Source organism: Sinocyclocheilus rhinocerous, unplaced genomic scaffold (assembly GCF_001515625.1).
Source record: "Sinocyclocheilus rhinocerous isolate Xijiao unplaced genomic scaffold, SAMN03320098_v1.1 scaffold632, whole genome shotgun sequence".
NCBI lineage: Eukaryota > Metazoa > Chordata > Actinopteri > Cypriniformes > Cyprinidae > Sinocyclocheilus > Sinocyclocheilus rhinocerous.
The window spans coordinates 549,950-577,440 of NW_015639247.1; the positions used below are offsets into that span (position 1 = coordinate 549,950).

Genomic DNA, 27,491 nt, shown 5'->3' on the forward strand with positions numbered 1-27,491 from the left:
CATGCATAATTTAAATACATAATCACATGAAATCAGATAAAAAAAAAAATAAAACATTTTAGATGAGAACGCAGCATCACGGTTGTCTGAACCAATGAGCATTAAGCTGCTGTTAAGCTGTGTTGTCAGTCAGTCGTTTCCCATTATGCTTTTGATCAGCGCAGTCGGTGGAGAGCAACTGCACAATCCGAAATGAGTGAATCATTGAATCATTCACTCAGCTGATTCGAATAAATGGCTGATTCATTCATGAACGAAGCAAATGACTTTCTTGAGTGAGTCATTGAGTTATTCACTCAACCGATTCGAATAAATGGCTGATTCATTCATGAACAAAGCAAGTGACTCTCTTTATAAATGGATCATTGATTTGTTCCAAAACACTGATTTATTGTAACTCACGATATTACCTTCTTGTTTGCTGAACTGTTACATAAATTCAATACCACATCTGCAAGCATGCAGATATTTTAGAAAAACAGCACTCTTGCTCATGTGATAGTTATCATATAGAAATCTAAACATTTTTGCCCATATATTGAATTTCTAACTCTAACTGCAGTCTGCTAGTCCATATCATGCAATGAAAGTGTGGACTATCAAGACCTGTTTTGGTTTTTTGCAAAGTGATTGAGAGACTTGATCATCCTGTACTGCTGCACCTTACAGTGAATCATGATGATGATGTGAAGGAGTAGAGAGCAGAGGATAGAGAGGTGTGTGTGTGTGTGTGTGTGTGAGATTCTCTCTCTGATGTGTGTTATTCTGACCAGCAGGGACATGCTTCAGCCAAACGACAAGGAAAATTTAAAAAGGTACTGGACGGATAGAGAAAGAACAAAACTTCTTCTTTTTAATGTATTTATATTGCAGGGGCCCGATTAAATGAGCCATTTAATAACACTATTATGTGAATAATACAAACACTAAATTCACACTCACACACACTAGTGCTGGGCAGCATGACCAATACAATGTTTTTGCTGGAAATCCAACCAAAAGATGGTTTCTATATTCAGTAAACACATGTTATTGTCTGTTTTTGATAATCAAGTTATTTATCTTCTGTTATTATTCAGAACTTAACAAAAGATTCATAACATTTAGGTTCACATCAGTGACTCATTTGAATCGTCATCACTCTCAATAATGTAAATCAGTGCTTCTCAACAAGTATGTCTTGGCAAATTTCCAAAGGGTCCCCAGGATGATTTAAAAGTTTTCAAACGAATAATTTAATATATTAAAATGATCTAAAATTAAAGATAATCTAAATTTAAAATGCCTAAAAACAAAACACACACACAAAATCATGTTTATTTCCCCCAAAACTGTAGAATATTAATGTATTACACTAATAATAATAATAATAATAAGTCATGTTAAATTTTGATTTAATAATATTAATAAGTATTATTATTATTATTATTATTCCAAAATTGTGGAATTGTAATATTATTAAAATTAATAATAATAATAAAATATTTTTCTTTGCTTTTTATATTTATATATTTTTGGGAGCCCTTTAAATATTGTTGTTGGACAGTTGGGATCTTCGAGTTGAAAATGTTCATCAAACATAACTGTCCACTAATCTACAAGTAGAATATATATATCATCATACTGCCCAGCCCTCTCTCTCTCACTCACTCTCTCGCACTCACTCATTCACACACACACACGCACTTAATCCACATGAACAGACAGTGCAGATGGATTTGAGGGATTGTGGGTAATGTGATCCAGCAGTATCATCTCTGGTGTTGCTCTCATGCAGGATATCGTGCCAATCTTTTACCACCTGGTTCCTGCTCCCAACAAAACCAAGAATGGAAAAGGAGAAAAGGAGAAGGATGCGGAGAAGGAGAAGGACGTGAAGGATGAGTTCACTGAAGCGCTGCGAGACCTAAAGATCCAGTGGATGACCAAGTCAGTCGCACTCATGAACTGTGTTTTGATTAGGCTTTTTGAGATAGTCGGTGTTAACCCATTTAATCCCACCGCTCACAATAGTGACCGAAAAGAAGGTTTTCATTTATAAAGCTCTAAAAATGTTACTGCCTGGTGTTTTAGTGCATTTTCTGCAAATATGGAAAAAATAAAGGGTCTCCATTAAATATGTGCAGTGTCACATGGTTAGTGCAAATTGTCACATGACCAGAGCAGCCTAGTTTTGATCAGTGCATCGCTCTATCCTCAGGCTGGAGAGCAGCTCGCTGTTCGAGGAGCTAAAGGAGGCGTTCCCCACACACCTGCCTCTTCATGTGCAGAGACTGCATCAGCTGGACTCAGAGAAGGTGCGCTCACACATCGGCTCGTTCTGTCCTCGCTCACACAGACCGCATGACAGACGCTCTTCTGTGTCCTCAGGAGCGCTCGAAGCGCCTGCCAGAGATCGCAGCTGCAGCCGATGCGGTGGTGTCTCACATCGACCAGACCGCTCTCGCCGTCTACTTCACCCTGAAGACGGATCCACGGCCCGACGCCGCCTCCATCAAGAGGTACTGAGCATCAGCCGTCTTTTACTGTTAGAAAAATAACTTCTACCAGATTTTATTTGGGCTGCACTAATTATTTTGTCATGTATTGTGATTGCAATTTGAACATATTTATTTATTGTTAATTTTTAAAACATTGTTTCAATTATTATAAGACGATAGATTACCATTGTACTGGAAATAATAATAATAGTAGTAATAAATGGTATTATTGTTATTATTATTGTAATAATTTAAACAACGTTTTAATAATTAAGACAATTCATAAGCAATGGCTTACCATTGTACTGCTAATTAAAAATATTCTTAATAATAATAATAATAAATTATTATTTTTATTATTAATAATATTAATAATAATAATTATTATTATTATTATTTTGTAATAATTTAAACAATAGATAATTCATAAGCAATGGCTTACCATTGTACTGCTAATTAAAAATATTCTTAATAATAATAATAATAAATTATTATTTTTATTATTAATAATATTAATAATAATAATTATTATTATTATTATTTTGTAATAATTTAAACAATGTTTTAAAAATTAAGCAGTAGATTATTAGCAGTAGATTACCATTGTGCTGGTACGTAGAAAATACCTCTACTACTAATAATAATTTAAACCGTTTTAAAAATTAACATTGCAATATATTACTGTTGTACTGTTAACTAAAAAATAATAGTAATCATTTAAACAATCTTGTATATAACCGATATAAAATAATATATCAATATATTACCTTTGTACTTTTGAGTAAAAAACTGAGTATTTACTACTACTATTATTATTTTTATAATAATAATAATTATTATTATGTAGTGTTAACTAAAAATGTGTAGTGTTAAGTAAAATATGTATATCTGATAATTATTTATAATAATAATTTAAGTTTTATTTTACACAACAATAGTAAAATTTCACTGCTGATATTCGTCTTAAATTCTTCCCTTGAAATCATCAAGCTTTTGAAAACTGCAGGGAAACATAAACCTTCTGTTTAGTTGACAAAGGAATTATTTCTCAACATCATCATCATTACTACCGGTCAAAAGTTTGGGATCAGAACGATTTTTAATGTTTTTACACGCAGTTTCCAAAAAAAATATTTGGTAGCCAACATTAATTCTAATAATAAATCAGCATATTAGAATGATTTCTGAAGATCATGTGACACTGAAGACTGGAGTAATGATGCTTTGCATCACAGAAATAAATTACATTTTAATGAAAAGTTTGGGATCAGAACGATTTTTAATGTTTTTACAGGAGTTTCATCTGCTCAAGGCTGCATTTATTTGAGCAAAAATTACAGGAAAAAATGTAATATTGCGAAATATTATTATGAAATAAAATAACATTTTTCTATTTTAATATACATTAAAATGTAATTTATTTTTTTCAGGATTCTTTGATGAATAAAAAGTTAAAAAGAAGAGCATTTATTTAAAATAGAAATCTTTTCTAACAATATACAATCTATATATATAATCAATATATATTCTAACAATTTATTCTTTCTTTTTTTGAAAGAAATTAAAACTTTTATTCCGCAAGGATGTGTTAAATTCATAAGAAGTGATAGCAAAGATTTATATTTTGAATAAATGCTGTTCTTTTTAACTTTTTATTCATCAAAGAATCCTGTAAAAATATCGCAGTTTCCAAAAAAAATATTTGGTAGCCAACATTAATTCTAATAATAAATCAGCATATTAGAATGATTTCTGAAGATCATGTGACACTTTATACTGGAGTAATGATGATGGAAATTCAGCTTTGCATCACAGAAATAAATTATATTTGAAAGGATATTAAAATAGAAACCATTATTTTATATTGTAAAAACATTTTGGTTTTTTTCTGTATTTTTGATCAAATAAACACAGCCTTGATGAGCATAAGAGACTTCTTTTAAAAACATTACAAGTCTTACTGATCCCAAACGTTTGAGCGGTAGTGTACATGCTTCAGGATCATTGTTGGTGTGGTGTCGAGCGTGTCTGGTGTTGTTGCAGTGACATGGAGAAGCAGAAGGCGTCTCTGCTGGATGCGCTCTGCAGGAAGGGCTGCGCTCTGGCGGATCAGCTGATGCAGACGTCTGCGCAGGAGGACTCCAGCGCAGCTGAAGTGGGCAGCTCTGAGGACGAGCCGCAGGCCAAAGTGCTGACAGACACCTTCTGGGAGCTGCAGAAGTGGACAGAGCTCACCGACTCTAAGGTACGGACGTCCAGTGTTTACAAGTGTGCTAGTTATTTAATTACTGTAATATTCATGCATGCAAACTCACTTTTTTGAGATCAAAATAGTCCAGTGAGAAAGTAGGGGAGGGGGGGCTCGGTTGCATAAATAAAGAACTAGGGCTCGGTTGCATAAACTGTTTAGACTAGTCTTAAAACATTAGTCATCTAATGTTTTTTCTTCACGACTGCTCATAACTTTTTTAATTAAGTTATGAAAATGTAGATTGGTCTTATTTGTATTGGAAGAGTAAGACTGATCTTGGCAGCGGCTAGTTGGTCAAACTTGTTTTTAAGACACAGTCTTAACATGATGGCTTCAATATGTTTTGTATAGTATTTTCTTTATTCTTTACTTTGAAAACTATGTCTAAAAAGGGTGATATTTGATGTATTTGAGGTCTGAGATGTGGGAATGCTGAAGAGAGAGGGCAAACATTTTGCATTTTAAGTCAGCATTAGCTAATATTATTGTCTTAAATAGCCTGCATCGCACTTCATTGTTTATAACATGAGGTTTTGACCAAATATACTCAATCGTGATTTTTGTAAAATGTTGCAACAAGATGTAATTTTGTGTGTGTGTGTGTGTGTGAAAAATTACATTTTTTGACATAAGGTAATTTAAAAAATATTTATAAAAGAAATACCTTAAAGTAACTACAAATTCTCTGAATATGTTATTTGACGTGAGGATATCTTCTTTGCAGGTTCTAGCATTTTCCTACAAACACGCGCTGGCAAATAAAATGTACGCGAGAGCCTTGAAGTTCGCGACTAAGATCGTCGAGGACAAACCCAGCAAAGAGAACTGGAAGAACTGCATACAGGTAAGAGTTTCTGAAAGATGTCAGCAAAGCTGCATTTATTTAATCAAAGATGCAGTAAAATTGTGAAATAATATTACAATGTAAAACAGCTGTTTTCTAAGTGAATATCTGTTAAACTGTATTTTATTTCTGTGATGCGCAGCTGTATTTTCAGCTTCATTACTCCAGTCTTCAGTGTCTTTCATTATGACAAAAGAAATGCCTGTTATGAGACAGAAAGGCGAAATTAAGATACAAAGTCAGGAGATATATGAGAAGAGATAAACTTATGAGATACTAAATCTTAATTACAAGAAAAAGTTAATTATGAGATAAGTCAATTATGAGTCGAAATGTTGAAATACCGTGTCATAATTACAAGAAAATGTACAAGAAAAGTTAAGAGATTATTTGATAGAAACATTAAAAAAGGCATCCATTTGAAATAGAAGTCTTTTGTAACATATACATTTCTTGCTGTCATTTTTGATCAATGTAAAGCATCCTTGATGAATAAAACTAAATTTCTTTCAAAACAAATAAGAAATCTTACTGATCCCAAACTGAATTTGCATAAAGCTCCTCAGTTTTCCCACATACTCTGTTATTTGTAAAATCCCACACACTCTCATGTTTTGTATTTTTATTTAATATTTTGGCTGATGCTGTGTCACGGTGCTCTGATCTCCATCTAACGCTTTTCTGTGTAACTAAACACTTTCTGCATAATTCCACTGATTTCCCTCATAATCAGTGCAGTAAATGTGGATGAAGTTCTGTTCTCCTGTAAAACATGACTCTGGAGCACAAAACCAGTGATAAAGGTCCATTTTTTGAAATTGAGATTTATGCATCATCTGAATAAAGCTGAATAAATAAGCTTTCCATTGATGTATGGTTTGTTAGGATAGGACGATATTTGAAAATCTGGAATCTGAGGGTGCAAAAAAATCTAAATATTGAGAAAATCATCTTTAAAGTTGTTCAAATGAAGTTCTTAGCAATGCATATTACTAATCAAAAATTAAGTTTTGATATATTTACGGTAGGAAACATACAAAATATCTTCATGGAACATGATATTTACTTAATATCCTAATGATTTTTGGCATAAAAGAAAAATGTATAATTTTGACCCAAACAATGTATTGTTGGCTATTGCTACAAATATACCCCAGCGACTTAACACTGCTTTTGTGCTCCAGGGACACTAATAAGATGATTTGTTGTGTTGTGTTGTGCGTCTCTGCAGCTGATGCGCTCTCTAGGCTGGATGCACCTCGTCTTGTACTCTGAGAACTGGCTGCCCATCATGTTCCCGTCTGACTACACGCCCTTCTAAAGTCGTTCGGTTTTAACCGAGGACACTTTTAATGCCTTCAGGAAGCAAACACTTCATATCACACGGTCCTTCACGGATCCCACAATGCCTTTCTGTGCGGATCACAGCACTGAACCCACAGTTCTCATGCTACAGCTTGAATCATATCGCTGTGTACTCGCGTGACGCTCCAGCCTTCGTCTCTTTTTAAGGGGAACTTGTATAATAACTTGCATTATGTAGTTACTGGGCATTTGCACAGTGGACATTTTTCCCCTTTAACAACAATAACAGCGTAAAGGTCAGATGAGCTTCTGAACACAGAAAACGTCAAGGCAATATGATGGACAGTGACTAAAATCAAGGAAAACTAACTTTATTTCTGCATTTTGTTTTTACATTTTGGGGTGAATTGTTTTTTTTGTTTTTGTTTTTATATATGATTGACCCTTATGTAAGTCAAATGCATGCATGTTCAATAAAGACACAAGTGTCATTTCATGTTTCATGTTCAAAAGTCTGAGCTTTTGTGTGATTGAAAGTCCAAGTTTTCTCATGTTCTGAGCCTGGACTCGAATATTTCCTTCTGAATTTGTCGTTTGGGTGTGTAAGTGAAGCGGAGATTGTCACGCTTTCTTTTAGCGTTTAAATGTGTGCGCTCATCTTGTGTGTCTCGAGTGATTCTTCAGGGTTTAGACATTGAAAACAGATCATCTCTGCATATCCCTTCGTGAACTGCAAAAAATGATTTTCTTCCTTAGTATTTTTGTCTTGTTTTCTTGTATAAATATCTACAAATTCTGGAATTAAGATGCATTTACTTGACGAGTAAAATGACTTCAGATATTATGTCTTGTTTTCTTCACTTAATTACAAATTCTGGAATTAAGATGCATTTACTTGACGAGTAAAATGACTTCAGATATTATGTCTTGTTTTCTGAAAGAAATTATCCAAATTTTGTTAGTTTTTGCTTAAAACAAGTAAAAAATATCTGCTAGTGGGGTAAGAAAAATTATCTTAATTCAAAGGCTAAACAAAATAATTTTTCTTAGCCCATCGGCAGATATTTTAACTTGTTTTAAGCAAAAACTAACAAAATGTGGATAACTTGTCAGAAAATAAGACATAATATCTTATCCAAATTGTGTTCGTTTTTGCTTAAAACAAGTAAAAATATCAGCCGATGGGGTAAGAAAAATTATCTTGTTTAGCCTTTGAATTAAGACTATAATAAGGTTTTTGTTTATTAGTTTTAAGCAAAAACTAATAAAATTTGAGTAATATTTTCAGAAAACAAGACAAAATATATGTTGTTTTATATTCAAGTAAATGCACCTTAATTCCAGAATTCTTCGGTATTTATACTAGAAAACAAGACTAAATACTAAGGAAGAAAAGTAAGAAACGAAGCCAGCAGTTCATGCTGTGTGTGTCTTCACTTGTGACATCACATCCTGCGCTCACTTTTCCTCAGAGGGCTTGGAAACGCATCGGTGGTGTGATCTTTCATCAGTTTTCCATCACGTGTGTTTGCATTGGTCGCTGATGCTCAGAGCTCAAACGACAGGTTCTTCAAAAATGGCCTTAAATATTCATCAAACCCCGTCCACCTCTGCGTTTCTTCAGGAAATATCACAGAATTCTGTATCAAAAACCCTTGAATATCTTCAGATATATTTATCTTGTATTTATAAAGTATAAATGAATACTGGGTACTGCCAATATTTTAGAGTCATTTTAATTCATGCATAGAGTTGGTAGGTGTTATTTTATATCCATTTCGCCTCGTGAGACGTTTCAGAAGTAACAGCCGCTTATTTTGTTAACACCGTAAATGTGCTGAACAGTGTATTTGATGAAGGTTCTGAATAAAATTATCTGGAACTGACAATATAATTCAAAGTGCTTTACATAAAATAAAATAAAAACAAAACTGCTAGAACTGCTAGTGGGGTAAGAAAAATTATCTTAATTCAAAGGCTAAACAAAATAATTTTTCTTACCCCATCGGCAGATATTTTAACTTGTTTTAAGCAAAAACTAACAAAATGTGGATAACTTGTCAGAAAATAAGACATAATATCTTATCCAAATTGTGTTCGTTTTTGCTTAAAACAAGTAAAAATATCAGCCGATGGGGTAAGAAAAATTATCTTGTTTAGCCTTTGAATTAAGACTATAATAAGGTTTTTGTTTATTAGTTTTAAGCAAAAACTAATAAAATTTGAGTAATATTTTCAGAAAACAAGCTATGTTCTGCAGTGAGGGGCTACTGAAAATTCTCCCCACGATAATAATTAGTCTTCCCGCGATATAATGATAAAGTCTAGTTGTTGACATTTCTGTGGGCAACCGTGCAGAGCGACATCACGGAAGGCGGGCGTGAAATTGAGGAGGAGTTGATCGCTAAACGAGGAGCTCCTTCTACAATCTGGAACTGGTTTGGTCAGGGCTGTACAGTGCGACAAAAAATCGGTCCGAGCCTTGAATAAATGTACTACAGTAGCACGTGTGCAATACAGTTTTGCATGTATGAGCCTGTTTACAAACCTGTTGTCCAACAAAGATATCATTTATTGACATGCTTTTTCTTCAAATTAACTTAATGACTTAGTTGAGTGTTTGAAATAACTTCTTTTTGTTATTTCTCTATCTCCATTGTGCATTTTATTCAGCGATAACTGGATACCTTTGTCCATATTAGGGATTTCCTGGAGCGTCATCAGTAGTGTATTACTTATGCGATGCATGTGGAGTTTCATTACGTGTGTACTCATTAATGCTCACAACACCCTTTTTGGGTAAAAATAGGAAAGATAATACTTTTCTCTAAAGAAACAATCTCCTCCAGTTTGTAGCCCCATTGCAATGCTGTAACCTGAGGCTCGTGTCTCCAGTGCCACCTAGTATTCCGGTTCAAGTTGCACCTCAGATTACCGAGGATTTCTGGCAGATCCGTGGCTGTCAGTTTAGCACCTACAAAAGTTTTGGTCTTAAGCTTAGTCTAAACCAGGGGTGTCCAATTCTGCTCCTGGAGGGCTACTATCCTGCAGAGTTCAGCTCAAATCCCATTTAAACGCACCTGAACAAGTTTAGTCAAGGTCTTTAGGATTACTAGAAACTCTAGGCAGGTGTGTTGGGTCAGGTCTTGGAGTAATATCAGCCTCAGACGTCACGTCCACGGACCATTGGCTAAACGTCTGATGCATACGGCACACAAAATTGGAAACACTTCAGGAGTTTCGGAGTCGTCATCGGATTGGTTAAATTATACAGGATTTTCAGGAGATGGGTGCGTCTTGTTCTTTAACGTTCCTCCTGGCCAAACCCCTCATGGAAGAAGAAAGCCGTTGTGTTTACAGCTGTGACGATTAGCGCTTATCAGGATCAACTAAACACTGGATTATGTGAAATATTTAAAATTTGCGGCATAGAATCTTTAAAATATGTCAAGAGTTTTACACACCGGTCTGTTATTGTGGGGGACATTTCCACGGCCCTAAACATGACGTGACACAAAATGAAACGTGATTGGTTGCTTTACCTGTCAGTCATGTGGTCTTTTGGGCGGGCCTTGGCCATTCAAAGCGGCTAACATTCCCAGACCTTCTGCCGTCAGTCTGAAGGTCTGGCTACGAAGACAAAATATATGTTGTTTTATATTCAAGTAAATGCACCTTAATTCCAGAATTCTTCGGTATTTATACTAGAAAACAAGACTAAATACTAAGGAAGAAAAGTAAGAAACGAAGCCAGCAGTTCATGCTGTGTGTGTCTTCACTTGTGACATCACATCCTGCGCTCACTTTTCCTCAGAGGGCTTGGAAACGCATCGGTGGTGTGATCTTTCATCAGTTTTCCATCACGTGTGTTTGCATTGGTCGCTGATGCTCAGAGCTCAAACGACAGGTTCTTCAAAAATGGCCTTAAATATTCATCAAACCCCGTCCACCTCTGCGTTTCTTCAGGAAATATCACAGAATTCTGTATCAAAAACCCTTGAATATCTTCAGATATATTTATCTTGTATTTATAAAGTATAAATGAATACTGGGTACTGCCAATATTTTAGAGTCATTTTAATTCATGCATAGAGTTGGTAGGTGTTATTTTATATCCATTTCGCCTCGTGAGACGTTTCAGAAGTAACAGCCGCTTATTTTGTTAACACCGTAAATGTGCTGAACAGTGTATTTGATGAAGGTTCTGAATAAAATTATCTGGAACTGACAATATTTTGCTCATTTTTTGACAATTTAATCACATTTTAGTACAAATGTTAAAAAAAAAAAGTTTACTTTTTTTTAGATTCACATTAGGTTACGCTTTTTGATGTAGTAAACAATATTTGTAAGATAATAGTCTTGTATGGTTATGTGCATAGCACAATAATTAATTTTCATTAAGAAATGTATTTCATCTGAAATTTACTTTTGATTTCTTAAGCACAGCGTTCTCCCATTACAGCGCGGTAATAACTGTTTTCTCAGTATTTTACATAGAGTTTAAATAATTTAAACTCTATTTAAACATCCTAAACTTGTATTGCTCACCATTTTACCCTCCGGATGTGTTTTTTTTTAAAGGTTCAATAATTATGTCCATGTTCTGTTGAAACTTTTGTTTCGTGAATAATTCATTACAGTATTTATTGTATATTTGTGCAAAGGTTTAGTTACAAACTCTTTATAAATTCTCTATCCTGTTGTAGTCTAGGTTCACAAAACAAAATTTCAATCGGATTCGTTTTCATAAGCGTCTACATCTATAATCAGCATGGCTTTATTTTCAGTGCAGACAATTCGGATTTGTTTTTCAAAACCCATCTTGAGGTTTTAATGTTCGTGCTGTTCTTTTGCAGTTGATCAAATCAGAATGAGTTCAGTCCAAATCAAACTGAAAGATGACAAAAACAACTTGAATTCTGATCTGACTGGAATGGATCTCATCTAATATCACATGACACCACGTAAATGTATAGTCTGGAAAGAAATGTGAAAATAGAAATTAAACCAATCAAAAAACACAAGTAAGTAATTGGATTTGAGTTGGCCACATGTAAAAGAAATCCTATTTAGTTTGAAATCTGAGTTCCACAAAGTTGGTATACGAAGATTTGACAAGTTAGCAAAAAAGAATTGGGCCGATCCAAATATTATAACACTGCCAACCTATTGTTGTAAGTCTTGGCCCATATTTGGACGTCAAATGAATATATCTGGAAATTACCTAAAGATGCTGATTTGATAACTTGCAAACGTCAATGTTGGCAGATTGATGTAAAAAACCAATGGGAATTGTCTGCAGTGTGAACATGGTGTTGGTTCCTTAAACAAACGTGAGCCACAGCCACATATCTTCACCTCCTCTACTTGTGCCAGCAGTGTAGTTCAGAAAGCCTTCTCAAAGCGGTGCATTGAGGTTCACGTCATCAGATTCTCATGGTAGCTGAGTAAATCCTCACCTCGTCCAGCTCTGTCAGTAATGTGGTGTTAAAAGCTTTCTGAAAGTTCTCAATAAATACCAGATCTGACTGATACCGGACCTTGTTTGCAAAGATTACCGTTGTCCCCATTTGACAGAAGTGAAGCATGGTGTCAAGAAGCTCAGCGAGGCAGTCGTGGTGATAGACCACATCAGCTGCCAGCACGTAATCGTAATAATGCGTGGAACGGGGAAACGGAACGTGGTTGGGAACTGCTGGTTCAGGGGGTAGGCAAGTTCAGACCTAGAGAGCCGCTGTCCTGCAGAGTTTAGCTCCAACCCTAATCAAACAAGCTACTCGATGTCTTCAAGATTACTAAGGCTGTAGGCAGGTTAGTTTTTTTTTTTTTTCAGGGTTGAAGCAAAACTCTGCAGGGCAGCGACTCTCTAAGAACGAACTTGCCTACCCCTGGCCTAATTGTATCAAATATTGACACGTACCGAGAAGTGTGGCAACTATCGAGACGAGGCCTGTTCCTGCTCCGAGCTCCAGCGTTGATTGGTCAAGTAGATTAATCTGCTGTCGGCCCATTGTGGTGTCCAGAAATCGGCAAAGGGCCAATGCCTATGACATTCAAAACCAGGAGTTCATAGTCTCCATTAGACTCCATGTATTTTACCTTCTCACAAAGCACACATATAGATTCTTCCTGATATGACAGGTTGATATACTGCTGTGCTGTTGAACGTTTAATGCTCACCGCTGGCCATACCACACCGCCATAATGGTCTATGGCTTCTTGAATTTTGATTTCATGACCGAGAAAGTAGTAGATCTCCTTGCCAAGGCCGTAGTAGACGGCGGGAGCCCAGGATCTGCGCTCTGGTGGTTCTGTGTTGGCAGGTACAACTGAGGGAAAGATAGAAGAAGAGTATCCCATCAGATAAGTATCCATAGGCCCTTTCGCACTGGAGGAAGCTTACGGGAACTATTGGCGGAAGTTCCCGCTTTTTGGCGCGTTCGCACCGCAGGAACAAGGAACGTGTTTAGTTCTAGGAAATCCGTTTGGGGGAACTAATTCAGAGTAGGGTCTAAAACAGTTCTATAGGAACTACCAGTGACGTAAGTGTACGCTGATTGGCCAAACGCATACGAAACACTGGCTTCCTGTAAAAATATTTACCTGTTGTTTGCAGCGTTTTTATTCTTTTCTCAGCCTCGATGATAACACTAAGTTGTCATACGAGATTTAGTTTTTCAGATTTTTACTTTCAATTGAGTAAATTGTGCATCTCCGTTATCACGAAACCCACGACACAACAAAAACGGCTCCGAACACTGCGTCCTCCATTCACCGGTTGTTGATGTTTGTAAATGCCGCGAATAAAGACTTCGCTGCCGGTGCAAATGCAACTCTGAAGCGACTGACAGCGACGTCTTTATTCGTGGCATTTACAAACATCAACGACTGGTGAATGGAGGATGCCTTGATCGGAGCTGTTTTTGTTCTGTGTGTGTCATGCCGTGTCATGGGTTTCGTGATAACGGAAATGGAATGTAAGTGCACAATTTATGTGATTGAAAGTGAAAATCGGAAAAACTAAATCTCCTATGACAACTTGCAGTGTTATCATCGAGGTTGAGAAAAGAACACAACGCTGCAGACAACAGGCAAATGCCATTATCGCTGTTATCCATGTTCGTGGAGTAAATATTTTTACTTGGCTTTTTAAAAATGCCAGGTAGCCGGTGTTTCGTATGCGTTTGGCAAATCAACATACACTTACATCACTGATAGTTCCTATAGAACTGTTTTAGACCCTACTCCGCAGTAGGAGCTAAATTAGTTCCCCCAAATGGAGTTGTTAGAACTAAATACGTTCCTAGTTCCTGCAGTGCGAACACACCAAAAAGCGGGAACTTCTGCCAATAGTTCTAGGAACTATGAAAAGGTTCCTCCGGTGCGAAAGCACCTATATAAGCGCATTGGACCTCTACAATATGCTAGGGCTGGGAAAATAAATTCATGCATTGCGAATCGAGAAATGATTCCGCATCAATTCTAAAATTTTCCAAATGCATCGCGATTCTTTCTTGAGTCGATTCTGAGCGTAGTTTTGAACAGCAGATGGCGCTGCATGCTTTAGAAACAGCCATACTCTGCTTGTTTCCAAATCCTTACCAACACTTGAACCTAAAATAATCATTCATAAGATTCGAAAAGGTTGAAGCGAATCACAGTGGGCTGTGTTTACATTAATCTGGCGTCATAAAAGCATTCTGAGCCGAGGTGAAATGACAAACTCAGCAGAACGCACAAGCGCTTAAAAGTGTGCGGATAAAAACTAGAGTAGAGCGCCATCTGCTGTTAAAATCTAAGCTCAGAATCCATTCCGGAGAGAATCGCGATGCATTCGGAAGATCTCAGAATCGATCCACGAATAGATTCTGTATCGATTTATCGTCGCAGCCCTACAATATGCAAGCCTAACCTTCTTCCTCTTCCTCTGCAGGTCTTCCCAAATCCTGGAGTTCTTTGTCTACTTGTGCCTCATCTGGCGTTTGCGTATCATCACATTCCGGATGTTCCACTTCCTCTGCATTGTTCCCCGTCTCGTTTGTAGAGTTTGGCTCCCCAACATCATAATTGTCCTCCTCTTCCTCGTTCATCTCTTGAACCTGGTCACCTCCCTGCTCTGGTGTCTTGCTGGTTGCTACGTAAATCCTCACATCATCCAACTCTTCAAGGAGTGTGATTTCAAAATATCTAAGAAAGTTGTCAATGAAGCCCAGATCCGAAGCATAGCGGACCTTGTTCGCCCAGACTAGAATAGTTCCCGGCTGGCACAAGTGACGCATGGTGACCAGCAGCTCGGCCAAGAAGTTGTGGTGATAGACCACATCAGTCGCCAACACATAATCATACTGGTGTGTGGATCTGGGGAAGAACTCGTCCAGCTTGTGACCCCAGTAGAGTTCTGCAACCAGGGGCTCGTGTCTCCGCCGGCCTCTCGTGTTCCTGTTGAGGTTGTATGTCAGATTACTTAGTATCTCGGGTAAATCCGTTGCTGTTAGTTTGGCACCTATAGAGCAATTTCAGTGATTATCTTGCAACGTACAAAACCATTTAGATTAGTACCCGAGTCTTATCCCAACACTTACCCAATAATGTGACGACAACCGAAAGTAAGCCGGTTCCGGCTCCAAGTTCAAGAACTGATTTGTCGAGTAAATCAATGTGTTGATGACCCTGCGGCGTTTCCAAGAATCGGCAAAGTGCAAGTGCCTATATGGAAGGATTACAAATCACATTTTAAAAGTACACCATGTTTGTTTTGCTTGACTGTTTTCTTGGACTACATGCAGCATCGCACAAAAGCAAAGTTCTTAGGTTACTGATGTCATCGCTGATCTAGGGCCAGATTTACTAAACGGGGCAAATTAGTGCAAGCGCGCAATTCCAAAGCAGCACCGATGTGCGTGGAAATTTCTGCAGGTGATTTACTGACAAATGCACAAATTAAAGAACACAGCAACATCTCATTTACATATCAACCAATGCAATATACCAAGCAATATACCAATGCTCATCAGGTGCGGGTTATCTACTTACGACACAGGCGCAAAATAGTTTAAGTAGTTTTTTGGGGCGTTAAATAATAGTGCAAATACCAGTAATTTGACGTTCGTAAACGTTAGTAAATCGCGTTGTGTGATTCATTTTAATACTCTCCTCCAATAGATTTTGTGCCTGAAAGGGAAACTCCTACAAATGCATATTCAATAAGGTCAGGCGCAAAAATAACTGTCCACGCCTTTTTACCTCTAATTCTTCACTGTGCGTCTTTAGTAAATCTTGACTACTATTTTAACGCCAAAAGACGGTTTGCGTTGGTGCAAGCTGCTAGTAAAGCTGGCCCATACTCTATTCACATGTGCATTTGTCTCTCATGATTCATTGTTTCTGCAGTTGAAAGTGTCTCACCGCTGGCCATATAGTAGCACCGTAAGAATCGATGGACTCCTGAATTGTAATTTCCTGGCCCAAAAAATTATAAACTTCTCTCCCGGCTCTGAAGTAAATAGTCGGTGCCCAGGATCTCATGCACTCCCGTTGTTTATCATTCTCTGTGCTTGCGTCTAAAAGAAAAGACCAAATCAGACTCGAATTCATTAGATAAGCCAACCGTGTTTTAGAACAAAAGTCACTGACCAGATTTCTGCTCTGAATCCATCTCACAGCAGCCGTCGTTGTCTTCATCTTCACTATCCTCAGGTTCAGTTTCAAGGTTTGTGTTGTCGTCGTCTTCTTTGATATTGTTCAGGTTTCCATCCTCCTGGTTTTCCACATCAACATAACCTGTAGCCTGCTCTTCTCTAAATTGTACATCTTTCTTTTCGTGTTCTTGAACCTGTCCTACAAACTTTTGTTCTGTCCACTTGATCGTTCCTTCATTCATCTCTTTCTTTGTCTTTTTGTTGACCGTTTCATCCTCGTCCACTCCTTTCCTCGCATCCCCTTTAGTCTCGTCTGACGTCTCTAGGCCACTTTCTTCTCTCGTGGTGGCAGAGTAAATCTTTACGTCTCCGTTGTCTGCCAGCAGGGTGGTGTTGAACGTTTTTTTGAAGTTCTCCACAAACACCAGATCAGAATCGAAGCGGGTCTTGTTGGCCCATATCAGGGTTGTACCCGGCTGGCAGAAGTAGCGCATGGTGACTAGTAATTCTGCTAGGAAGTCATGGTGATAGACCACGTCGGCTGCTAATATATAGTCGTATTTGTAGACTGAATGAGGGAAGGTCTTATCGAGCTCATAACCCCAAGAGAGCTCCGCCACCTGCGGCGTATATCTGCAGCGGCCCCGTGTGTTTCTGGACAGGTTGCATCTCAGGTTCCCGAGGACTTCAGGCTGGTCAGTTGCTGTTACCCAAGCACCTGGATATGATTATACAGGTATGAAAACACAACACAACCATAGGCTTGTAATATGTTGTCTAATCCCACTCCTGGAGGGCCAATGTCCTGCAGAGTTTGGATCCAACCGGCTCCAACACCCTCACCTTGAAGTTTCTAGTTTGAAGACATTGATCGGCTGGTGCTTATTTAGGGTTAGAGCTAAACTCTGCAGGACACTAGCACTTCAAGAACAGGTTTGGACGTTCCTGCTTAGCAGTGTTGGGGGCAGGGGCGTAAATTTCATCTAACAGTTGGGGGGGGGCAAAAAACATAACATTTCTCAAGAGAAATAATTTTGTCTCTCCCCGACCCCCCTGGGATTTCCGCCTATGGTTGGGGTTAACGCATTACAAGTAATGCGAGTTACGTAATCGGATTACTTTAAGTAACTAGTAAAGTAGCACATTATACTTGTTAATTTAGAAGGAAATATCGGAGTTACTTTTTCAAATAAGTAACAGCAGTTACTTTGTTTCTATGTGTTGAGTGACAGCTCTGGTGTTGCCATGGTGACAGAAATCAGGAGTAAGTGCAGAGCATTGTGTGTGAACATGATCTTACTGTAGTTCTAGACTAAATATCAACATGTGTTTACTCATCTCACTGCACACAAACACATTCAGTGTTCCTCAAAATCAATAAAAACTGTCAAATGCAAACTCAGAATATTATACAAACCTGCAATAATTAAATGTTAAATAAGACAAATATCATTTATGTATTTAATTCCATTTTACTACCCAATGTCTTTGCTTCTGACCTTTGATCCAATTCAATCATTCTAAGCTAAATTGACACATTTGTGTTTTATTTTAGTTATTGCTGAATATTGTTGAACTTTATTCTCCTGCATCATATTCTTAATGCAATTCGTTTGAGCTGCGCCCTCTACTTAACGTAACGCATTACTTTCCATAAAAAGTAATTAGTTATTTTTTAGGGAGTAACGCGATCTTGTAATGCATTACTTTTAAAAGTAACTTTCCCCAACACCGCTGCTTAGTACCTACCCAACAGACTGGCCACGATGGAAATAAGACCTGTGCCGGCGCCAATCTCTAGCACCGCCTTGTCAACAAGGTCAACCATCGCTTGGTTGGACTCAAGGTAGCGACACAGAGCCAGAGCCTAAATAATAATTTAGAAAATGTATCATGATTATGAATATCAATCAGGAACCAATGTACAAATGGTTAAAGGTGAACTGTGCCATTATTCACAACAAGTTCTAGACTAAACATTCCTTGCATGTGCCCATCCCTGTTTGCCATTGGTCAGTTAGATAGCCCCGCCCCAAACTCGTGATTGGTCGAGTCAGAAGTTGACATTTCGGGCAACTCAAACAAACAGATCATTGTTGTGAAAGTGTCACAGTGTTTCACTCTTCAGAAAGTGACTCTAAACATGAAATTGAACACCAGGAAGAATTTGAACATCCGACTAATGGCACACTTCAGCTTATATATTTCAAATATGTAATAAAGTATTCGTCTCACTGCTGGCCAGATGACAGAACCAAATGAATCGAGAGACTCCCAGATGCTGATCTCATGACCGGCGAAATAATGGATCTCCTTTCCAATGGTGGAAAGCACACTGGGCTCCCAGGATGCCTTGCGCACAGGGACGACTTCTGCCCAATATAACAAGTGAAAAACTGATGCATTCCTCATTCAAATTTATACAGATGTAGTGTTGTTTCAGTCAGAAAAAAAATGTGCTGTAAATGTGCTCACTCTCAGGCCATCCCAGATTAGGATGAGTTTGTATCTTCATCAGGTTTGTAGAAATGTAGCATTGCATCAGTGTCTCAGCAATGGATGCTCTGCAGTGAATGGGTGCCGTCAGAATGAGAGTCCAAACAGCTGATAAAAACATCACAATAATCCACAAGTAATCCACAGCACTCCAGTCCATCAGTTAACATCTGGAGAAGACAAAAGCTGAAACAAGATGTTTTTAACTTTAAACCGTTGCTGCTTGTTAAAGTACAAGTCCATAACCTATAATAATGCTTCCTGTGGATTACTTGGACTCTCATTCTGACGGCACCCATTCACTGCAGAGAATCCATTGCTGAGACACTGATGCAATGCTACATTTCTCCAAACCTGATGAAGAAACAAACTCATCTACATCTGGGATGGCCTGAGGGTGAGCACATTTTCATTTTTGGGAGAGCTTGTTCCTTTAAGAGAAGGTAATTTTGAGATTATTTGCCAATAAATTTTAAATGACTTACCTTCATGCTTTTCTTTGTCTTCATCTGTATCATCTTTCGCAGCGTTCACGCTCCCATCCGTCTCCATTGTGGCGTCTGCATTTCCAGACTGAGAACAATCCATGATGCTATTTACTCGCTGATTTAAAAAAACACATTTAGATCATTGTGTTATAAAATCATCTCTTTTTTTAATGTTGACCTGTTAAAATCTGTTTTTGCCAGTTTCTCAAACATTGTTTGTCAGATTAGTTCATGAAATATGCGAATAAATCAGTGCACAATTTCAACAAAGTAGCAAAAACATCAAGTGCACGATGTGATGCTATGCAGCATGTCCTTTTTAAAATAGGACTTTTAGGATTTTTCGTTTGGAGAGACATTAAAAACAAGGTACTTGTAAAAGTTTGCATATACAGGCAAGTGAAAAAAATGCATGGGTGCAATCAGATAAACTACAACGATTTTATACAGTCCCACATTTACTCTAAACTCAGTGCTACTGTATTTCCTCAAATGCATTTTGCAGCTTCAGAAGAAATCACTGCATTCCACTCACATCACTGCACCTTCACCTTGCTTTAATCTCCAGAGGAGTCCATGTGTCTTCAGAGGTTACCTTGTTGATCCAGTTGCTGTTCACAGTTATCCGGTTAGTGCTTCTGCAACTGCATCCTCAGCGAGGTTATAGACGGGCATCACGCAACACTCCATGACTATATTTAGCTGGAGATTCATGAAGCAGAGGCACATCCACACAAACACTGAGAAATAGAGCATGATGTAGGAGATGGGGAACGAGCTTCTGTTGGCACAAAGAGATTGTGAAGACAAACACTAAAGCCTTGAGATAATAAGAGCTGTTCAGAATGCCAGCGTCTGTTATCTGGTTATTTAGTAAGCTGATATAGTACTAGTTTGACTTGACTGTTCTTAAAGTAAAACATTTGCGGCATACTGAATTGTACAAATGTTTTACTTTGGGGTGAATCTTACGAAACCGGTCAAGAACATGCTTGAATCATATTTCACTCCAAAATCAAAAGAAAAATAATCTGAAAAATTTTAAGAAAATGGTCCCTTTCCCAAATAGTGTAATGCAATAAAAATATAGATACATTTGAATGTAAAAATTCATGCATCATTTTACTATTCATTGCACTGATTTAGTAAGTCAGTCAAATAAAATGCACGCAATGTAAAATTTACTTTATGATAATTGGTCCTCTCCCAATTCGTGCCATGCAAAAAAATATTAAAGGTAGGAATTTGTTTGTAATATGCTGTTCATTGCACTGCTTTTAAGAGTAAACCAAATGCACACAATGCAAAAATTGTTTTCTTTAAGAAATCAGTCCTCCCGCAATTAGTAGGCTATAATACAATAAAAATACTGATACATTCAAATGTATTTAAATGTAAGAATTTATGCATCATATGCTGTTTGTTACACTTTTTGTAAGGTTAAACAAAATGCAAAAAATAAGAAAACTGGTCCTCTCCCAATTAGTATAATACAATAAAATACTGATAAATTAAAATGTTTTTAAATGTAATAATTTATGCATCATATGTTATTTATTGCAGGGTAAACAAAAGGCACACAATGTAAAAAAAAAAAGGCTCCAAATGCATATAATCTTTATTGGGGTGTGGTGCAGTGTAATCTGAACATGTGGCATTCACCCTTTTATTTTTTGCCCATTAATTCCGTCCCTGTTGGTTTCTATGAGTCTAGGCTGCTGGTATGCGCTAAATGGATTCCACAGAAGGGAAACCCAATATAACACTCATTACATCTCTGGAGGACACATGAGTTCATCGCCCTAAATCCTTTCTGTATGCTCTCCTAAAACCCTCTGGAATCAGTGGGCGATTGAACACCTTTACCATGTAGGGCCTGATATCTTGGTGGTTTGGCAATGGAGACGCCGAGCCACATTTACAGCGTTTGGCAGATGCATGCATGAAGAGATCATGTTAAAATGATTGGTTTTCCTGCATTAGGATCTTTTCTGAATCTCTCTTCTGTGGGGGTTTGTTTATGTGGATTATATGTACATGTGTTGACTCCAGCACATGATGCCAGGATCAAGTATCTCTGTAAATCATCATCAGACATGCATGCATGGTCCAAATGGGCTGCTGCCCTCAGAAGAACCAAAACATGTTTGTAATCCATTACTGCTACGTGCCGTTAGTCATAAACACATCTGGCTCTTCCACAGAGAAATCAGAAAAGCCTGTAAACGCTGTAGAGTTTCAGAAGCTGTGTTTAGAGAAGGAAACCTGACTCGGAAGTAATGAAAATGCTCATGTTGTAAAAGTAACATTTCTGTATCAAAAAGTCTTCAAAACTTAATGAGAGTGAATGTAATGAAAAGCATGATCACGTGAAAATAAAATCCAGCCACATATGTGTTTAGAGCTGTTTAAACGCTGCTTGAGCTGTGCAGATTTCTCTCCTGATTCAGACCAGAACACTGACTCACTGGAGGAAGCGTTATTATGGATTATGGACTCATATTTGAGTTAAAAGCATATTAATGCTGGATTAGTTTCAGCTTTTGTCTTCTCCAGATGTTAACTGATGGACTGGAGTGCTGTGGATTACTTGTGGATTATTGTGATGTTTTTATCAGCTGTTTGGACTCTCATTCTGACGGCACCCATTCACTGCAGAGCATCCATTGCTGAGACACTGATGCAATGATGTGAACTGAAATTGTATTCATTTTTCTCCTCAGTAACTGTTGTTTTTATTTTAGACTTCAGCAGTTCTTGAAACTTCTGGAATCACAAAATGAATTGTGGTTAATTAATTTACTTATCCTAACCCACCCAGTTTCTGTTTCTGTAATATATTTTAGTTACAGTCCTTAGGGGCCCATATGCATCGTTTTTATCCGCAGGCTGTAAAGTTCCTCCAGGTGAAAGTGCTTCTCTTTTGTGACCCTGCAGCACAAAAGCAGTGTTAAGTCGCTGGGGTATATTTGTAGCAATAGCCAACAATACATTGTATGGGTCAAAATTATCCATTTTTCTTTTATGCCAAAAATCATTATGCTATAAAAAGGATTTTTCAAAATTGTAAAAAAAGATTATGGAAGTGCTTTTCTCAAGAAAATACCATTTCCGTTTTTATACTTCAAAATGTCACACTGTTACTTGCTGTTTCTTTGTAATTATTTGTGGAACTTACCAGCAATTTCTGCTTCTACACCAGTTTTTTTTTTTTTTTTTTGATTGTAGAATGAAATATCAGTATTTCGGCTGTAATTATGACAAAGCTACTTGTTTTTAAACTTTCAAACTGGGAGTGTCAAAATATGAATTAATCATGAGTCATTTTGTGATTCTGTAAGTCTTAGGAACTGAGTGTTAAATATAACCAACAGTTATTAAGGAGGAAAAAAAAATCATCTTGATTTTGCTTTTTAATACTTGAATTTTGAGTTTTAATACTTCAAATAAGATTCTTTGAACATGTAATTTGTAATCTCATTATTTGAGCTTCAGGGAAACGTGTCTGTGTTTTTCATCAACTTTTCATTATAATTTCAGCAGCTGGGTGATCGAGATATAAACTTACAGAAAGTTGCTTGCGCATTTGTTTTCAATATTCTAGACATGAACAAAGTACAAATAGTTTTTATCAATTTGTACACTAAAGTAGTGTTTAACCCGGTTAGGAAACTTATTTTAAGAAAAACAATCAAACTCAGAGGTTCATTGAATATTAAATCTGCAACACTGTAACCAACTGTATTAAATGCATTTCATGATCTTAATGTTTATTGCTGAGAAATAACAAAACCACACAAATCAGGGATCTAACAGTTTTTTAGACATTTCAACAGCTGCAAAAATGGCAAACCTCAAATTAAATTATTAATAATAAATAATTTCATTATTAATATATTATTTATAACATAATTGTTAATAATTAAATGTATTATAATTATTATTATTAAAAAAACAACAATATACAATTAAGACTAATGTTCCCCTTAAAAGCTATTGGTTATATTGAACATCCAGTTAAACTTCTGGAATCACAAAATGAATTATGATTAATTATTGTATTGACACTCTCAGCAGCTTTGTCATAATTTCAGCCGAAATACCAAAGAAAAGATGTGTGTGTGTGTGTGCGTGCGTGAGAGAGAGAGAGAGAGAGAGTGTGTGTGTGTGTGTGTGTCTGTGTGTGTGTGTGTGTGTGTGAGTGTACTGGTTTATATATCCTGGTGGGGACTTAAACCTTTTTAAACAACTTTTCCATTGTTTCATTTCAGTGATAGTTTTTTCTATATATCCCTCTTAAATTACCAAAATAAATAGTTTGGAGTGTGAACTTTTTCTTTTCTTGTTTTGGTTTTGCTTGTTAATGTATTTGAATGCACTGATTCTTTGAACTGAAAGCAGAGGAAATATCATTATCACTTTCCCTAACAGTTTGAAATATGAGTTTCATGATTTTACCTGAACAGAACATTTACAGCTCATTTTTCACCCCAAAATTAAATAAACTTGAAATTATAATTTACTTATTTTCCCCTGGACCTTTAAGATGTTTGCAACGTGGCAATATTTTCAAGACTCTTTGAGAACTATTGCTTGGTTGTGTTTGTTGTGCTGCCTTTAGTTTATGCTGAATTAAATGTGAAATATTGTGTTCAGACGATGATATTCATCACTGTCAGAAATGGTGTTTTCTGCAAATTGGAATAAAATGTGTTTAACTGTCATAAAAATAATGTAAATCAGGCCCCGTCATTTTTTGGCAAAATGTCATTTTATTTTTGTCTTTTGATTTTGATTTTGGGGTTCAAATATGACCATGTTTCTTATATATATATATTTTGTCCATTTTAAATTTCATTATGAGAATGAGAGTGTTTTCTAGCTAATTTAAATGAGAATTTAGATTGCAAATGCTTAAATTGTCTAAAAAATATAATGTGAAAATGCAAAAAATAAATCCTAATGGTCATAAATCAGCCCTCACATTGGTCTACGCAATATATAATTATATATATTTTTTATTTTAGGGTGAAATATGACTATATAGTTTTTTTTTCAGTTTCATAATGAGAATGTTGTTTTTTAAATGAGAGTTTAGTGTGAAAATGTGACTAATTGTCTTAAAAATAATATCAAAATGCAACAAAAAAAAGACACAAAACAAAAAAACGTAATGGTCCTAAAACATGCTTCATTGCTTGAATGCAAAATATAATTTCTTATTTTTGTCTTTTGATTTTGGGATGAAATATGACCATATTGCTGTTTTTTTTTTCTTTTCATTTTCATTATGAGATTTTTTTTTTTTTAAGTGAGAATGAAAATGTGACTAATTGTCTTTAAAAAAAACATAATGGTCCTAAATCATAAATATATTAAAAAAATGAATTTTTTTTCTTTATTCTTTATTGCCTTAATAATAATATAGACATGAATCATTTCTTATGTATGTCCATATGAAACAAAAGATTGTTGTAACAGGCATCAGAAATCATAATTTTTATTGATGAGAATCACAGTAAGTATTAATAAAGGTGAAAGCAGTTTTACAGTATTAACCCCGATCCTCTTTCTGCTTGTTTTTTCTGTTCTTCAGCTCGCTCTGAGCTCCAGCGGGGAAGCGAATCTCTGATGAATCGTTCCGAACGAAGCGACTCTTGGTGACTCCCGTGAAGCCGGCGTGTTTCCTCTTGGGCACGAACTCCAGCGCTTTCTTCCAGCTGCCCGAGTGCTTCAGCGTGATCAGGATGCGCATCATCTGGTCCAGGGTCAGGTTCTTGGCTCCACACTCCCAGTCCAGATGCTCGTCCAGCGGCAGGCGCGCCGTGGTCAGTCGCAGGCGTTTAGCGTTGGCCAGAGAGACGCCGGAGTGAATGGAGCGGTCCACCATTGCACCGACGATGTACACCTTACTGTGATCAAACACCTGCAGGTAGACATGTGCTGGTATCACCATAATCAACACGCACACAGTGCTGGGAAGGTTACTTTGGAAATCTTAATTGGTTACAGATTACAAGTTACACTAATAATGCAATAATCCCCGTGAAGCCGTGGTTTACAGTGAATTTATAACAGCTAAGGGGCGTTGTTAGGTCAATTCACTGTAAACCACGGCTTCACGGGGATTATTGCTTTTATAAAACGGGTATTTCATATACATAGTAAGGTTATTTTGAAACATTTGAAGCAGGCAGGTTTAACCTTATGTAGTATTCAACACTGATTACTGTCACTTTCGAAATACTTCATCACTTGAATTAAGATTTTAATAATTTAATTTTAAAGCACAGTCACCACAAAATCCATTTTAAATTAAGAGAATGGAGATGTGTACATTTTTCTTATTTTGCCTAAATATCATAGTAACAAGTAATGTAGCTATTTCGATTGCTTTATTAAAGTAATGTAACTGATTACATTTGATTATTTTTGATTCCTTCTCTAAATTTCTAATCATAATCAAACATGTAAAGCAGGCAGGGTTAACCTTGCAGTAGTGCGCAACACTGATTACTGTCACTTTCGAAATCCTTCATCACTTGAATTAAGATTTTAATAATTTAATTTTAAAGCACAGTCACCACAAAATCCATTTTAAATTAAGAGAATGGAGATGTGTACATTTTTCTTATTTTGCCTAAATATCATATTTTTTTCATTTATTGCTGCCCTTCAGAGGCTACAGAAGATAGTTACATGTTTCCCCGAAGACAAAATAAGTTAAATTTACCCTGATCTTCAAATTCTAAAGTTTTCACCCCCGGCTCTTAATGCATGGTTTCTCCTTCTGGAGCATCAGCGAGCGTCTGAAGCTTCTGTAATAGCTGCATATGAGTCCCTCAGTCGTCCTCAGTGTGAAAAGATGCATCTCAAAATCATACAGTCACTGCTGGAAAGGGTTCAAATACACAAAAATGCTGCAAAACCAAATAATTTGTGGGAGCTGGGGGTTTTTCTGATGAACAGCAGGCAGTTTAACTGTTCAGGACAAACAAGGGACTCATGAACAACTATCACTAAACACAAAAACACAAATATCTTATTCAGGTCAGAACCAAATAAAAAATAACATGCATTTTTTTATTGGTAAAATAATTAACATTTTGCAAATTCTGCAAGGTGTGTGTAAACTTTTGACCTCAACTGTATACTGTATTATGACAGAATTTTTTGAATATTTGACACCGTCATAGCAGATACCTGCAGAACTTGCTTGGAATCGGCCGTCAGATACACCAGATCCTGCTGAGGAAACATCTCCAGGTGTGTTCGCTCGGTGGCCGTGATCAGCAGTCGATCCCATGTATGCGATCCGTAGCGTCTGCGCAGCTCGCGCAGATATGCACCGTCTGGCTGCAGGCCGCAGAAGTGCAGGTGGAAGGGGTCCGCGGCGCGCCGGTTCCAGCCCTCGCTCTCCATCAGCTGCGCGACGGTGTTCTCCATCTCCCGCCGGCTCATGTGTTGCTCGTAGCTCATATCGTACACCAGCGGCTGACCGAAGCGCATGGCCTGCGCCGCTCTCCAGCTCTGGACTCGATCCGCGGAGCTGCTCCAGAACCGCAGGAGGAAGGTGTTCTTCAGCTCGCGGTCTTCTTCCTTCACGCTCTCCTTGAAATGTGAAAATATTATTAGAATCCTGGATTTTAATCTGTGACCCTGCAGCACAAAAGCAGTGTTAAGTCGCTGGGGTATATTTGTAGCAATAGCCAACAATACATTGTATGGGTCAAAATTATACGTTTTTCTTTTATGCCAAAAATCATAATTTTTATATTATGATACTTATATGTATATGACCCTGGAGCACAAAACCAGTCATAAGGGTAAATTTTTTAAAAATATACATAATCTTTCCATTGATGTATGGTTTGTTAGGATAGGACAATATTTGAAAATCTGGAATCTGAGGGAGCAAAAAAATCTAAATATTGAGAAAATCATCTTTAAAGTTGTTCAAATGAAGTTCTTAGCAATGCATATTAC

At 37.0% G+C, this 27,491-nt stretch overlaps 3 protein-coding genes across 3 annotated transcripts in view; 1 reads left to right on the forward strand and 2 right to left on the reverse strand.

The window, feature by feature from the left end:
• The window catches only part of LOC107751091 (tripeptidyl-peptidase 2-like), a 38,575-nt gene extending 30,936 nt beyond the window's left edge, over positions 1–7,639 (forward strand). The window contains exons 23-28 of the mRNA XM_016566692.1: positions 1,778–1,929; positions 2,201–2,297; positions 2,371–2,501; positions 4,524–4,725; positions 5,456–5,575; positions 6,807–7,639. Of these exons, the coding sequence (XP_016422178.1) occupies positions 1,778–1,929; positions 2,201–2,297; positions 2,371–2,501; positions 4,524–4,725; positions 5,456–5,575; positions 6,807–6,896 (792 nt within the window). The 3' untranslated portion in view covers positions 6,897–7,639. The remainder of the gene's footprint in view (positions 1–1,777; positions 1,930–2,200; positions 2,298–2,370; positions 2,502–4,523; positions 4,726–5,455; positions 5,576–6,806) is intronic.
• Positions 7,640–8,427: 788 nt separating this feature from the next.
• LOC107751092 (uncharacterized) lies at positions 8,428–19,605 on the reverse strand. Its single transcript, XM_016566693.1, has 11 exons — positions 19,503–19,605; positions 18,757–18,893; positions 18,271–18,388; positions 16,517–17,239; positions 16,289–16,443; positions 15,466–15,589; positions 14,796–15,386; positions 13,064–13,212; positions 12,804–12,927; positions 9,816–9,854; positions 8,428–8,498 (listed from the first exon to the last, which is right to left on the reverse strand). The coding sequence occupies exons 1-11, from the start codon at positions 19,603–19,605 to the stop codon at positions 8,428–8,430; spliced, it is 2,334 nt and encodes a 777-aa protein (XP_016422179.1).
• Positions 19,606–24,989: 5,384 nt separating this feature from the next.
• Positions 24,990–27,491, reverse strand: part of LOC107751070 (mitochondrial ribonuclease P protein 1-like) — a 5,521-nt gene continuing 3,019 nt past the window's right edge. Inside the window, exons 3-4 of the mRNA XM_016566660.1 lie at positions 26,709–27,116; positions 24,990–25,431 (exon numbers count right to left, since the gene is read on the reverse strand). Of these exons, the coding sequence (XP_016422146.1) occupies positions 25,060–25,431; positions 26,709–27,116 (780 nt within the window). The 3' untranslated portion in view covers positions 24,990–25,059. The remainder of the gene's footprint in view (positions 25,432–26,708; positions 27,117–27,491) is intronic.